Below are 13,973 nucleotides of genomic sequence, written 5' to 3'. Positions count from 1 at the left end.
GTATATTAAAGTAGAAACAAAACTCGACGTAACTAAATTACCATATAAAACACAGTAAGCGTGCATCAGAATCTAAACTGCGGCTGATAAATCCTTATCAATAACTTTGTATATTTCTATCGTGCTTGTGAGGTTGCTTTTACATTCACGTAAATGTTACATACCACAGTTATATGATAAAAAATAAGCTTTGTTGAGTGTTTGACCTTTCAAACACAACTTGCCTAAATTACCGTATACAACTAGGTAAACGGGCATCAGAATCTAAACTGCGGCTGATAAATCCTTCCTTATAACTAACTTTGTATATTTCTACCTTTAAATTACAGTCATATTGTTAAGTGTTATACCTTTATTAATCGTTTAATGTTTTTAGTAAATTAAAACAGTCAAACAAACGTGTTTAGACACGGATGTTACAACAGGACATATCAAGTAATCTTTTCTAACAAAGCAATAGTGAAACGCAGTAACTTAAATAAAGTAAAATGTCTTACTGTGTATACTGCAGCTGTGTCATTGTTGTCAGATCCAATATAAGTGGTGCTTTTAATCACTGTCTCTCTGCAAATCCAGCATCGACTTCTTTACAAATGAATCCGTGTACACAACGTTAACAAACACTCCCCACACGAGCTGGAACTTCTTCAAAAGCAAACTTTATCCACGCATATTGCTAATGTTATGTTCCAAGCCTCCGAATTGAAGTATTTCGCTTCTGTGTTGTTCCCACGCGGTTCTTCCACAACCGAAAATGCGTTTCCATGGTATCATAACCATAGATATGTATATAAAGGCTAGATGGCTCAAGGCGGAGTCCCTAACGGCATCACCTGGCGGCCATCCCACGACAGGGCGCTCGCTCACTCGCAGCACCGAGCCCAACGGTGCAGGCACTTTCAAACGACCACAACCCGCTCAATTTTCCACCGATTCCCAAACGGTTTGGGTTTTTACAAACGTTATTAACGTGGCTATAATTCTGGATGCTTTAACATGTTTCATGAATTTATTTTTTATTTTTAGTATAGGTATGCAGTGTCATAGGTACATCTTTGACGTTTATAACAAACCAAACCGTTTGAAAATCGGTAAAAAACTAAGCAAGTTATGGTGATTTAAAAGTACCTGCATCATTAAAACTCAATGCTACGAGTGAGCGAGCGCCCTGTCGTAAGATGGCCGCCAAAATGCGGACGTTGCACTCAATTGGCCAGCAGCGCGGACGAGCCATCTAGCCTTTATATACATATCTATGATCATAACAGATCACCGCGTCAAAATAAAAGTCTCTCAGAAAAAATGTATTTAAAAAGTCATTTTGGTTAAATTTGTCAATCTTTAAAGACATGTTTACTTACTGAGACACACGTGTGTCACGCGAAGCTGTGGGCGGGGCTACAAAAGTAGACGTGTCCTTTTGGTTATGGGGAGGTGTTTCAATTCTACTTTGACGTCACAGATTTCCGAATTTTACACTGGAGTGTTTAGCTGGCTTGGTGCCAAAAACGGTTATATTTCAGTAGCACGGACGTTTTCAGTTCTGAAACTTGCAGGATGTTCATTTAAGTATGATGACCTCTTATATAACAAATTATCAAGTTAAAATTGAGTTTTTGATTCACCGCTCCTTTAAAGCTGGATACATCATCATCCTCTGGTTTTACAGACAAGGCTTAAGGCTAGTCCTAGACTAAGACTGATGTTTGAGCTCACTCTTAAGTCTACTGGGTTATTTTTAACCCAATGCTGGGTAAATATTGTACAGAACACATGGTGGGTTATAAATAAACCTATGCTGGGTTGTTGCATAGGCTTATTTATTAACCCAACATGTGTTCTGTACAATATTTACAGAGCATTGCGGTTTAAAATAACCCAGCAGAATTTACAGTGCCGTCTCAACTAATAATGACTTGCACTTACAGATGCTAAGATATGCCAGTGCCATTGACTTGTCTTAGGATACATACCAGTAACATATTTTTGTATGGCATGTTTACAAAAATTGTTTAAAAACAAGGCCTAGTCCTGACTTTAGCTAAGCATTGTCTGTGAAACCAGGCCTATGAGTCAAAAGTTAAGACATACTTTACTAAATGAATGTTCCTCATTATCCTAAACAACTCTTTTGATTGATTTGATTTGGATAATTGTGCTTGATAAATTGTGCCCATGTTCTCATTTATATTTTAATGGATGAGTTGGAACAGACAGTGAAGGTCATGAGGAAAGGCGTTGGCTAAGACAATGCCAAGCATGTGCTGTAATCCAGGCTGAAAAAAGAGGCATATTTATAAGATTTTTAAGAACATATGTTTGATACTTTTGAGTTGTTTTATAGTTCAATTATTGTACTCTTTTTGAAAATGTCCAAGAAATAATAATAATAATGAGTAGTTTTGTCCAAAATGTTGAATTGTACTTTCATTATGTCACAGATGGTGTGTCTACTGAACTCATTGTCACACCACTGAGATGAACTGTAATTTTGAATAAGGGCGGGTTAAGATCAATGGCATTGACTTTTATGTCAACTTAGGTTACAGTCTGTTTTATAAACTCCTGTCAAAATAATAAGTGTTGAAAATGTAAGATTAACATTATTTACAAATATGAAAGAAACTTAAATTAGAAAATAATTAAGCTGTGAGAATTGTTTTCATATTTGATAATGAGTCTATTTCTCATACATCACTAACATATTATTATCATTATATTAGTTTAGCATAAATTAACGTGTTGAATTAAGGTGTTTTGTGTAAATGTTTATTTATTCCACAATTCTGTTCTAATTTCTGTGCGAACTGCAAACTTTGATGCCTTGTATTTTGTTTAGCTATTTTTTTGTGATATACTTTTTGTACATAAAAAGTTAACAACATTCTGTGAAATATAAGCTTGATATCTTTATTATTTCTGACTCTGTAAGGCCATGTCAATATCTTTATTATTTCTGACTCTGTAAGGCCATGTCAAAGTTTGAAATCAATGTGAAATGAATGATTGAAATCAAACTTTAGTTAGATTATGAGACTTTAACCTGGACTTCACAGAAATTGTCACATATGGAGTAATTCTGTGCTGTTATTTCAAGATGATTATACCACATTGGCAAAGATGTTGTATTGTTATAAGATTTTAAGGTAAAGTCACACATTTTTTGTACCTGTGGGGAAAGTAAAATGCCAGATACTTTACAATCACGTGAAACACTTCAAGCATTGTTGTGAAGATGATTAGAGACTCACTGTTTCTGCTGATGTCCGGTTGCAGGTTGTGCTCTGGTTGATCCAGGCTTCCCGTCTCGAGATCATAGCGGTCTCTCTCATCACAATCATAGTGTTCATGTCTTTGATGGTCATGATGAAGTCCTCGCTCTATATCCGCTTCACGACTTGACATAGATGAACGTCTCCGTCTGCGCTTTCGACGGTAACCGCGGGGCACTGGCACACCAATGTAGATCGACTGGGGGTCTATAAGGGAGGTAGAACATTAAATAATTTGATATGATGGCATCTGAAGTTTTTCCCTAAAATTTCACTACATAGAATAAATTATAATAATGGCAAAACAAAAACAACAACAACAAAAGCATGATGTCTTGGACATTGATTTTGGAAAGTAATTTCATGCTTCATAAAAAGTAACGTTATTGTTTTGTTTATTCGAGGCCTGCTGGTGCAGCTGAACATATTGTTCCTGCCATAACTGACACTGTAGATTCGATAAATATATAAATAAATATCAGCACTAAGTTACAATAGTAAATCTCAGATAAAACTTTCCAGTTCTTCTCAAACATGAACGGTTTCTAGAAATCATTGTCTAGGAACAAAACTTTTACACAATTTTTCAAAGATGAATCTAAAAAACAGCAATTGTTTAACGTAAGTTAAAGTCTTAAAGTTTTGGAGCATCAGAGTTTCAGTCATTTCAGTCACTGATTTCAGTTTGATTTTAACCTTTGACATGAATTTACTCAGTCAATATTAAAGATATCAAAGTTATGATTTCACTATTATGTAGAAAGCAAGGGTATCGGAAGCAAAAAAGAACTGAGGTAGATGGCATTTTCTTCTTTTCTGGATTTTACAGCCCAAAAGCATTGTTTACCTTGCTGACTGTGTCGCGGACTCGCTCGCGCCGCGCGGCTGCCGGCGGGATTGCAGGACGCAAAAGTAGTAAAACACGAAATGGAGTTTAATTTATAAGGACTTTGAATGAGCCAAATGGAATGGATTTGAGGAGGCAGCAGTGTGAAAGTTAATGCTGTAGCTAAAACGCGGAATGGAGTGTAATTTATTACGCATTCCTCAATTGGACTGGATATGACTGACGACACTAGTCAACAGGCACATGCGCGGAATTAAATTATTAATTTAAGGAATTAAATTTATAAATTAAGATACATTTTATTTCACATACATTTTTATAAAACGCAAAAAAATCCAAAATAAAAATTTTAATAAAAATTTGCATATTAAGAGCGTTTTACTAATTTCTACAGAAAAAAGAACAGGACTGTATGTTAGTCTTTTTAAGTTCATATATAAAGCTGTACTGTATATTTTAGCCTATATCAAGCACTAACCCTGAACTCCAGAAAAATTTTTTATTGTCACTGATGTCATGATCATCTGAGTGTTGACTGGTTGCGCTGAATGTTATATGAAGTCAACACTTAGATGATCATGACATCAGTGACAATAAATTTTTTCTGGAGTTCAGGGTTAGTTAACAGAAAATCATTAGCTCAATATAGAAACAATAGAAGTCAATGGATTTGTGTGTGTGTGTGTGTGTGTGTGTGTGTGTGTGTGTGTGTGTGTGTGTGTGTGTGCCTAGGTTCCTACCCTCCTCCTCCTCCTCCTCTTCATAGCGGTAGCGACTGTCGCCAACGCCGTGCTCGTGGTCCATCCTGAGAGAATGTAAATATGAAATTATAATATTGTTAAAGAGGTGGCTTTAAAAGTATGGGAAAAGTTTTAGTATCACACAAAATTTCTGTAATTTATTGTGACCGTTTTTTTACTGCATTTTTCCGGCACCCCAGCTGCCGGAATTTTACCATATTTTACAGAATTTGTTTTTACAGTGTATTCATATTTTACAATTTCCTAAAAATAATCCTATTTTGTATGGCTTTGTAATGAATTTTGTAATCATTCACAGGAGAAAGTGGTTGGCATGACTGTAGGCAGTGACACACACACTGAACATTGAGCTGCCTGCTGAATCCCTGTCATTCAGTGATCAATAGTCAAATAATTAGCAGAACAAATAGCCGACGGAAAGATGCATAATTAACCAGAGAAAAACTCATATGATCTAAAGACAAAGCCACCAAGCTGGGGATCCTATAATGATATTGCACAATAATTTGGTGCAATTACAGCTTTTACATAAATGCAATATTGTTTATAGTCTATCAATATGTTGTGCAATTGGAATGGATGTTTTAAATAGCTAGCATGTTTTAAATCTGGATTACTGGGACATTTCCAGAACATAAATCTCATTAATAATGAGATTAGGAGCATTTTAATCACTGATTTCAATATGTTTATTAGGGTTCTCAGAATGTCATTAATAAAGATAATCTATGATGTATCAAATTGATCTTATTCCGCTAAATGTTCTTACTACTGTTCAGATGGGTTCAACTAAGTTTTTGCTCAGGTAACTGTCACTGTTTATAAAGCAGGTGCACTGTTGCATTGAAGCTCCGCTGGACATCAAGCTGGATAATTAGTTGTCACATCGGTGTCCTTCACACCCAATGGCCAGCCAGCAGAGAGAGAGAGAGTTAACAATAGAGAAACGGGATGCTGTTGGCCTTCCTCATTCAGAGGCCAAATCAATGGGTCGGCAGAGCATGTTTTTATGAATTTGGTCTCGACTCGGTCTTGACTCCTAAAGGACTCGGTCTCGACTCAGACTTGCTTCCTCAAAAACTTGGTCTTGACTAGACTCGACTGTATTTGAAAACAAACGGACTCGGTCTCGACCCTTCAAAGACTCGGTCTTGACTCAGACTCCGCACAGGTGGTCTTGTCCCCATCACTACTCAATGCACTGAAAAAATTATTCATTAAATTTACTCAATTTTTGAAGGTAAGTGGTTGCAATCAATTTATTTAAGCTACATAAACAAAAGTTTTTTGTTTTGTTTTTCTATTTTTTTTGTTTAAATGTAGCTTGAATAAATTGATTGCGACCACTTACCTTAAAAAAATTAAGTAAATTTAATGAAAAATTTTTTAGAGGAGGTCCGGGACCACCCCAGTCCCCCCTCTATACGAACTCTGGTTAGGACACAAAAACCTAATTGTAATCCGTTACAGCTATGTAAAAAAACATAGTAATCAGATTACAGTTACATTTTGTAAAAAATTGGAATACTTTCAGGATTACAATTGTTTAACTTAAAACAAAATTAATTATTATTTTAGCATGATAACACTTATTTTTTTAGAGGAGGTCCGGGACCACCCCAGGCCCCCCTCAATCCGAACACTGGTTAGGACACAAAAAACTAATTGTAACCGTTACAGTTATGTAAAAAAAAAACATAGTAATCAGATTACAGTTACATTTTGTAAAAAATTGGAATACTTTCAGGATTACAATTGTTTAACTTAAAACAAAATTAATTATTATTTTAGCATAATAAAATTATATATATACTGTATATATATATATATATATATATATATATATATATATATATATATATATATATATATATATATATATATATATATATATACACTGTAAAAAAAATTGGAATACTTTCAGGATTACAATTGTTTAACTTAAAACAAAATTAATTATTATTTTAGCATGATAACACTTATTTTTTTAGAGGAGGTCCGGGACCACCCCAGGCCCCCCTCAATCCGAACACTGGTTAGGACACAAAAAACTAATTGTAACCGTTACAGTTATGTAAAAAAAACATAGTAATCAGATTACAGTTACATTTTGTAAAAAAAATGGGAATACTTTCAGGATTACAATTGTTTAACTTAAAACAAAATTAATTATTATTTTAGCATGATAACACTTATTTTTTTAGAGGAGGTCCGGGACCACCCCAGGCCCCCCTCAATCCGAACACTGGTTAGGACACAAAAAACTAATTGTAATCCGTTACAGTTATGTAAAAAAACCATAGTAATCAGATTACAGTTACATTTTGTAAAAAAATGGGAATACTTTCAGGATTACAATTGTTTCACTTAAAACAAAATTAATCATTATTTTAGCATAATAAAATAAAAAATTATATATATATATATATATATATATATATATATATATATATATATATATATATATATATATATATATATATATATATATATACTTTAGTTTATGGTTGACAAATCAAAATGTAATCTTTTACATTAGGATATGGAAAAACTTTCACAATTTTACTAAAATGCATTTTTAAGCTGGCTTAATTTAAAAACATCTTGCACAGACATATCTTAACAAATATCAGTGACAATTTTTTTGTCTCAAGATGCACAGCAGAATTTTTTTTGTAAGGTATGTTTGCAAAAACTACCAAAAAAAGTCTTACCTGCTTACAGTCCCAGTTCACTGTTGAAGTGCTGAAGTGAATTACTGATCAAAAGGATTCATCAGTACAGAACATCACTGAGGATCAGAGCTCTATTGGGCATGGGACAAAAACTAAACATGTAACAGAATAAACAATTACTTACCCTCATCTCTCTCTCTCACTTTCAGTCTCTCTTTCTCTCTCTCTATAACTGACACACACAATTGTAGTGTGAGTCAATGGTGGACAGACAGGGTCAATAAGTAGATAACTGGGACTCAGGGAAATGAACCATTGAGATCCAAATTAACTGACTTTAGTTACAGTGGCCTCTTAAATCCACATTGGCTCATTTAACAGACAATTCACTATGGAAATGTTTTTTTCTTTATTCCTTAATAATAGATTTTGTATATGTTAAAACACATTTTTAGAGAGATTTTGTGTGTGATTCTCAAGCAGAAATACTTAATTTCATGACCTCAAGCTATTTTTCTCCAAATAACAGGATAATGTCAGGATATGACATTTATTGACTACAAGGAAAAATCCAATTTAAAGCAGTGAGCGCAGAAACTCCTCACACACTCACCTATCAAAGCACACACACGTCAATAACAAAATAGAGATGAGCTCGAGATTTGTATCCAGCAGCTCATTGGTTGATGATCTCATCCGACCTAAGGGATTCAGGCTTTGATTCTGGCCTGACCTGAACTGATCTTGTTGTTTTCATGACCTTTATTCAAATAATTTTAATTCATATTATTAAAAAAGGACACTGAGGACCTATTTAAAGGTCTCTGCAAGTTGGAAAAACCTTTAACATATTTGATGAAACATCATTCCGAGGCGCTATGTTTATTAATGATTTTAAATTAATAACACCTCACCATTACTACGAGATCCGAAAAGCCAGCAATAATAACCTCTTACTCTTTTATCATCCACCACACGGGGTCCTTATTGACTCGTCCATCAGATACATATTTCACAGCTGACAATCGAAAGACAGCTCAAGTCCTCTGCGCAAAAACTATTTCCAGCAAAAATGACATGTGGATGAAAATAAAAACCCATTTTCATTGTGTGGCACACAGGAGCCTACGACAGAATTTATTTTAGTTTTTGCATTGCATTTGTGTGAGTAATCAGGGCCACTCAATGATATTCATAGCTGAGATTGAATTCATTCTGAGGCCCGGAGCATGGCTGTCCCAGTTCGATTCGTTCAGTGATAACACCATATGGGTTTTTTGTTTGGAGATGATGAGAGATGAGAGATGCATATTACCTTAGGGAAAATGGCAAGGCAAGGCAGAGTGCATACCTATTACACTGCCACTAACCCACTGTCTGAACTATGAGATGGAAACCTCAATGTTTGGATGTTGATTAAGAAACTTATGATGAAAAAGCTGCTTCAGACGTTTTAGTTTAAAAATCATTCAGAAAAAAGACATCAAAAAGACATTCAAGTTAAAAAATGTGGGTCATATATAAAACCGTAGATTTGCACAGATAACACAAAGAGGGAAATTGCACTACTGAAGGGCACAGGTGCTGGCAAACAGCACTGTAATTTTAAACCCATTTTCTGCCGGTTAAAGTTGAAATTGTACATCCATTATTTTATTAGGTTTATTTATAAGCCTGATATTTAGCTCTTCCTGCACATTATTTTCTTACTATTGTTTATTCAAAACTTCCTCGTGTATTCACAGCTGTTGCCATGGATAAAAATGCTTTACTGAATACTGAAGATTTTTCAATATTTAAATATTATTTTTTTTCTTTCGCAATATGACTTGGCTCCAGGCTGCAGTCTAACAACAATACAGTACAGGATTTATGATGCAACACACCATACAGCTCTAAGAAGAAATTAGACAAAATAATGTTTCCATTGACTAAGGTTTGTGTATCTTTTTGTACTTTTACATTATGATCAATGATGACTCAGTGTAAAAAATATTTCAAATCAAAATATATTTGTTTTTCAACAATATATTTGTTTTTCAACTTAAAAAAAAATCTACTTGTTTTTATAAATTATGTCAACGTATCACAAGTCAAAACTTAATATACACTGAAAAAATGATTCATTGAATTTAATAAAAAAAATTTAAGGTAAGTGGTTGCAATCAATTTATTTAAAGGAATAGTCTACTCATTTTCAATATTAAAATATGTTATTACCTTAACTAAGAATTGTTGATACATCCCTCTATCATCTGTGTGCGTGCACGTAAGCGCTGGAGCGCACTGCGACGCTTCGATAGCATTTAGCTTAGCCCCATTCATTCAATGGTACCATTTAGAGATAAAGTTAGAAGTGACCAAACACATCAACGTTTTTCCTATTTAAGACGAGTAGTTATACGAGCAAGTTTGGTGGTACAAAATAAAACGTAGCGCTTTTCTACGCGGATTTAAAAGAGGATCTATATTTTATGGTGTAATAGCACTTTTGGTAGTACTTGGACTCGCCTGAAAAGTCCGCTCCCCTTCTCCCTCTCATAATGGGAGAGGGAGGGTGTTACTGCGCCGAGTCGAAGTACTCACAAAAGTGCTACTACGCCACAAAACATAGTTCCCCTTCCAAATCCGCCCAGAAAAGAGCCACGTTTTATTTTGTACCACCAAACTTGCTCGTATAACTACTACATAACTACATTTAAACAAAAGTTTTGTATTTTATTTTACGTTACTAATCTTCTTTGTTTAAATGTAGCTTAAATAAATGGACTGCAACCACTTACCTTAAAAAAATTTATTAAATTCAATGAATCATTTTTTTCAGTGTAGTAGGTTAAATTGACTTGCATAACAAAGTTGTTATAACAGTTAATGCAGTTAATAAGCAGATCCAAGATCAGATCCAAAACTTTTTACACACAAACTATAAAAGTGAAAAGTTGTAAAAAAAATACTTTAATTGGTAACACCCCAAATATTTTTGTTTATTCAACTTAAAATTTCACTTTAGGTGAAAAATTTAAGTTGACAAAACTTAAATTTTTTTGGTCCAACTTCTCACTTTTTACAGTGAATGTTAACAAATGTAGTACTAAATGGTTTGGTTGTTGCTTGTTTGTTTGTGACATGCAAAAAACTGACCTTGTAGATATAAAACAATACCCCCCTTGTCATAGTTGTAAACTAAATACCCACCTGTTTCAATTACTGGCATCAGCTGTGCATTCAAATGTTTTTTATACTGTAGTGTAATGTTTTTTACCCCATCCAAAACACCTGCAGTCAACAGAGGCTTAGAATCAATTAACATTACAGTACAACCACATTAAGACTTTTGCTATAGCTCTATTTTATCAATATATATTTACATTTATGCATTGGACTGACATTTTAAAGTGACTTACAGTGCATTCAAGATAAACCTTTTATCAGTATATGATCTCTGCACTGGTGGAGCAATTGTTCTACATGAATCACATGTTAATGACAGCAAAGAAGCTAAATTCAATTCAATTCAGTTTTATTTAAAGCACTTTTCACAATTGGTAATTGTTTCAAAGCAGCTTTACATTAATAGAAGCAGGGGAAATCGACAGACATCATAAGTAGCAAAATACAGAGGCTATAAATAAACTTTGCGAGCATATTAATAATGTATTTATGCATAATTTTATTGTTATTTCTATAATACTTAACCATAAATTCAGTTACCAAAAATACAAGTACAGAATATAATCAGAATAATGTATAAATAGTGTAATCTATAAAATTTCAAGGATGGTCAACTTAGAATTTAACAGTTAGCAGTGTAAGAATAAAGTTTTTTTCCAGGTTGTAAATGTGCAACTAAATAGAATATAAACCATGAAAAGAAAGAAGAAAATAAAGAGAAGTTGTCTTTCCACATCAACATCATATTGAAATTACTTGTCTCAGATAAACACTGACGCTTCTTTATCCAGAGAATAAAAGCATTCCAACTGAAAACCTCCAAATCCCTGTTGAAGTGATACCACTTATCTCTTTGAATTGACTGCTTAGATTCATAGTCCCCTCTGAGAGGTAGAAGCCGGATTCATTACATAGATAAGAGACACAGCTTTCTAAGCTGCTGGTGGAATCAGACCCCTTATTAGACACCAAATACAGCTCTGGCCTTTTAATAGCGTTACGCTTCCTCGGTAGCAGCACGATCATTACTGTCTTAAAATGTTAATGCTAAACCATCAAGAAGTCTAATTAAAGTCTAATAGACTAAAGGTCAGTTTCGTTCACACCAAAATATACTAATCAATTCAACTATGCCAGATTTAGATCCAGCCCACTAGTTCTTTCCCTACTCTCACTTTGAGGAAAATGACACTGTCTGTTTTTCACAGATATTCAACTGTGATGTGAGTAAACACTTCTACTCAAACAAACACAAATACCATCGAAGGGAAGAAAAACAGGCAGGAGACAAAGTCTCAGTTAGTTCAGGGGTGCCCAAGCCTGGTCCAAGAGGGGCAGTGTCCTAGAGTTTAGCTCCAACCCTAATCAAACACACCTGAAGCAGCTAATGCTTACTTAGCATACTAGAAACTTTCAGGTGTTCTGAGGTTGGAAATAATCTCTGCAGGACACCGACCCTCCAGGACTGAGTTTGGGCATCCCATCTTAGTTGCTAAGAATAATCTTAGTTGCATTCACATAGCCCTTTTCTGACTAGAAACAGAAACACGTGTTATTATACCAAGTAAAGACAATGAAAAATTACTGCTTTACAACATTGTCTTGAGATGGAAACCATAGGAGACCCATATATACTTGTTTTTATATTTTGGAAAAAAAAAAAAAAACGGGACACTTCAACCTATTTGCATTAAAGCAACACTATGTAGTTTTTTTTTACCTTTAAATAATGTCTCTAAAATTATTTCAGTGATAGAACAACTTTTAACTGGACAAATTGTACTGTTGCTGCAACCTGAGCAACCTCCTAGCTGCTACAAGCACACTCTGAAAGTGGCGGTGGAGGGTAGAGCACACAGCCATGCCCCTCCCCCTGCCTGCAGAAGAGTGTCTGATACCAGGCACTGTTGCGCTTTTCAACCACATGGGGAAGCTGTAAGTAATTTTTACATGGAAACTACATAGTGTTGCTTTAAGCTTTGTATCGTTAGAGCCCCAGTCATGTTTTTGAATGGTCGTGCATCATTCCCTCAGTTTCCCCTCTTATGGGAGAAATACAGATTTCAGTGTTACACCTCCATCTTTCAATGATGTAAAAATCGTCATTTTGCGTCATTGAAAGAAGAAACTGCTGTATCTTTGTCGAGGGTGAAAGACTACAAACACTCATTCCTCATTTTTCCAAGGTGGGGGCTATGGGTGGGACCCACTCACGCTACAGACCTATTACAGATCAGTGGGTGGGACTTACGAAAATATACGAACACAGACAAAAAAAACGATCAGCCGCAATCTTTATGCTAAGCTACGCTAACGTAGAGTGGAGTGAGCCAGACTTCATTTTACAATAATAGCAGAAGGTAATCGATATGATATGGAAGAGGGTGATTTCGCAAGCGTGATGCTCTAATCTGCTGTTCATGGGACCTTTATGAGTCACAATATACAGCAAAGAGCTGAGGCAGATGGTGGAACAGAAGTTCGAGGAGTAGGCTTCGGCTGTGTAGAGGAGCCCAGGGAAGACGCCGCAACCCTCTGCCTCTGCTGCGTAGAGAAGCTCGGACTGGCTAGAGCTTGGATGGACTAGTAGTGGCTGTACTCTCGCTGTGTGCTTTCTGTATAACATTTCCACATCAGATCAGGATATGGACGTTTGTTTGGTGAATAGTCCCGGGGCAAGAGAGGTACTTTGTGCATGTTTGGGCGTGTTTATTTCACAGACGTGTTTCGGCTTACGAGCACAAGCGCTGAGCCAGCGAGTCTGTGGAGTATAGACCAGTTCAAATGATGTAAACAACAGTTTGTGACAGTTATTTTTTATTTCACATATATTATTATCTTTAAGATGTTTGTTTAACTTCAGTTAATTCAGGTTTATATGTTCTGTTGGTTTATTTTATCCCAACGTTTATCTAGTGTTAAAAAACGGAAACAGGAAGTGCTTCTGGACCAGTATTGTTTACATCTTTTGAAATGGTCTATACATATTGTCTGGTAGAAATGTTTGTGTGCAGGATCTAAACTGGAAGGGACAGTCAAAGCCGGCAGGTATAAACCGACATGATACATCTGACTATAAAGTGAGTATTTCTATTTTCTTTGTTATACTAACGTGGCATTTATGTACACAATAGCATATCTGAGCGGTGTTCCGATTAATGTGAGTGGCTTGCAGAGCTGTGCATTGTGGTGCATTGTGGGAGTTGTAGTTTTCCATACAAATGTGCCCTAAAGTCACATTCTGTCT

At 35.2% G+C, this 13,973-nt stretch overlaps 1 protein-coding gene across 1 annotated transcript in view; it reads right to left on the bottom strand.

The window, feature by feature from the left end:
* The window catches only part of slc4a5a (solute carrier family 4 member 5a), a 40,209-nt gene extending 32,514 nt beyond the window's left edge, over positions 1 to 7,695 (bottom strand). Inside the window, 3 exon segments of the mRNA XM_073860671.1 lie at positions 3,252 to 3,479; positions 4,860 to 4,924; positions 7,595 to 7,695. Of these exon segments, the coding sequence (XP_073716772.1) occupies positions 3,252 to 3,479; positions 4,860 to 4,923 (292 nt within the window). The 5' untranslated portion in view covers position 4,924; positions 7,595 to 7,695.
* Between the last annotated feature and the right edge of the window lie 6,278 nt (positions 7,696 to 13,973).

This window comes from Misgurnus anguillicaudatus, chromosome 22, assembly GCF_027580225.2.
Source record: "Misgurnus anguillicaudatus chromosome 22, ASM2758022v2, whole genome shotgun sequence".
NCBI lineage: Eukaryota > Metazoa > Chordata > Actinopteri > Cypriniformes > Cobitidae > Misgurnus > Misgurnus anguillicaudatus.
This window is presented reverse-complemented; position numbering and strand designations above follow the sequence as displayed.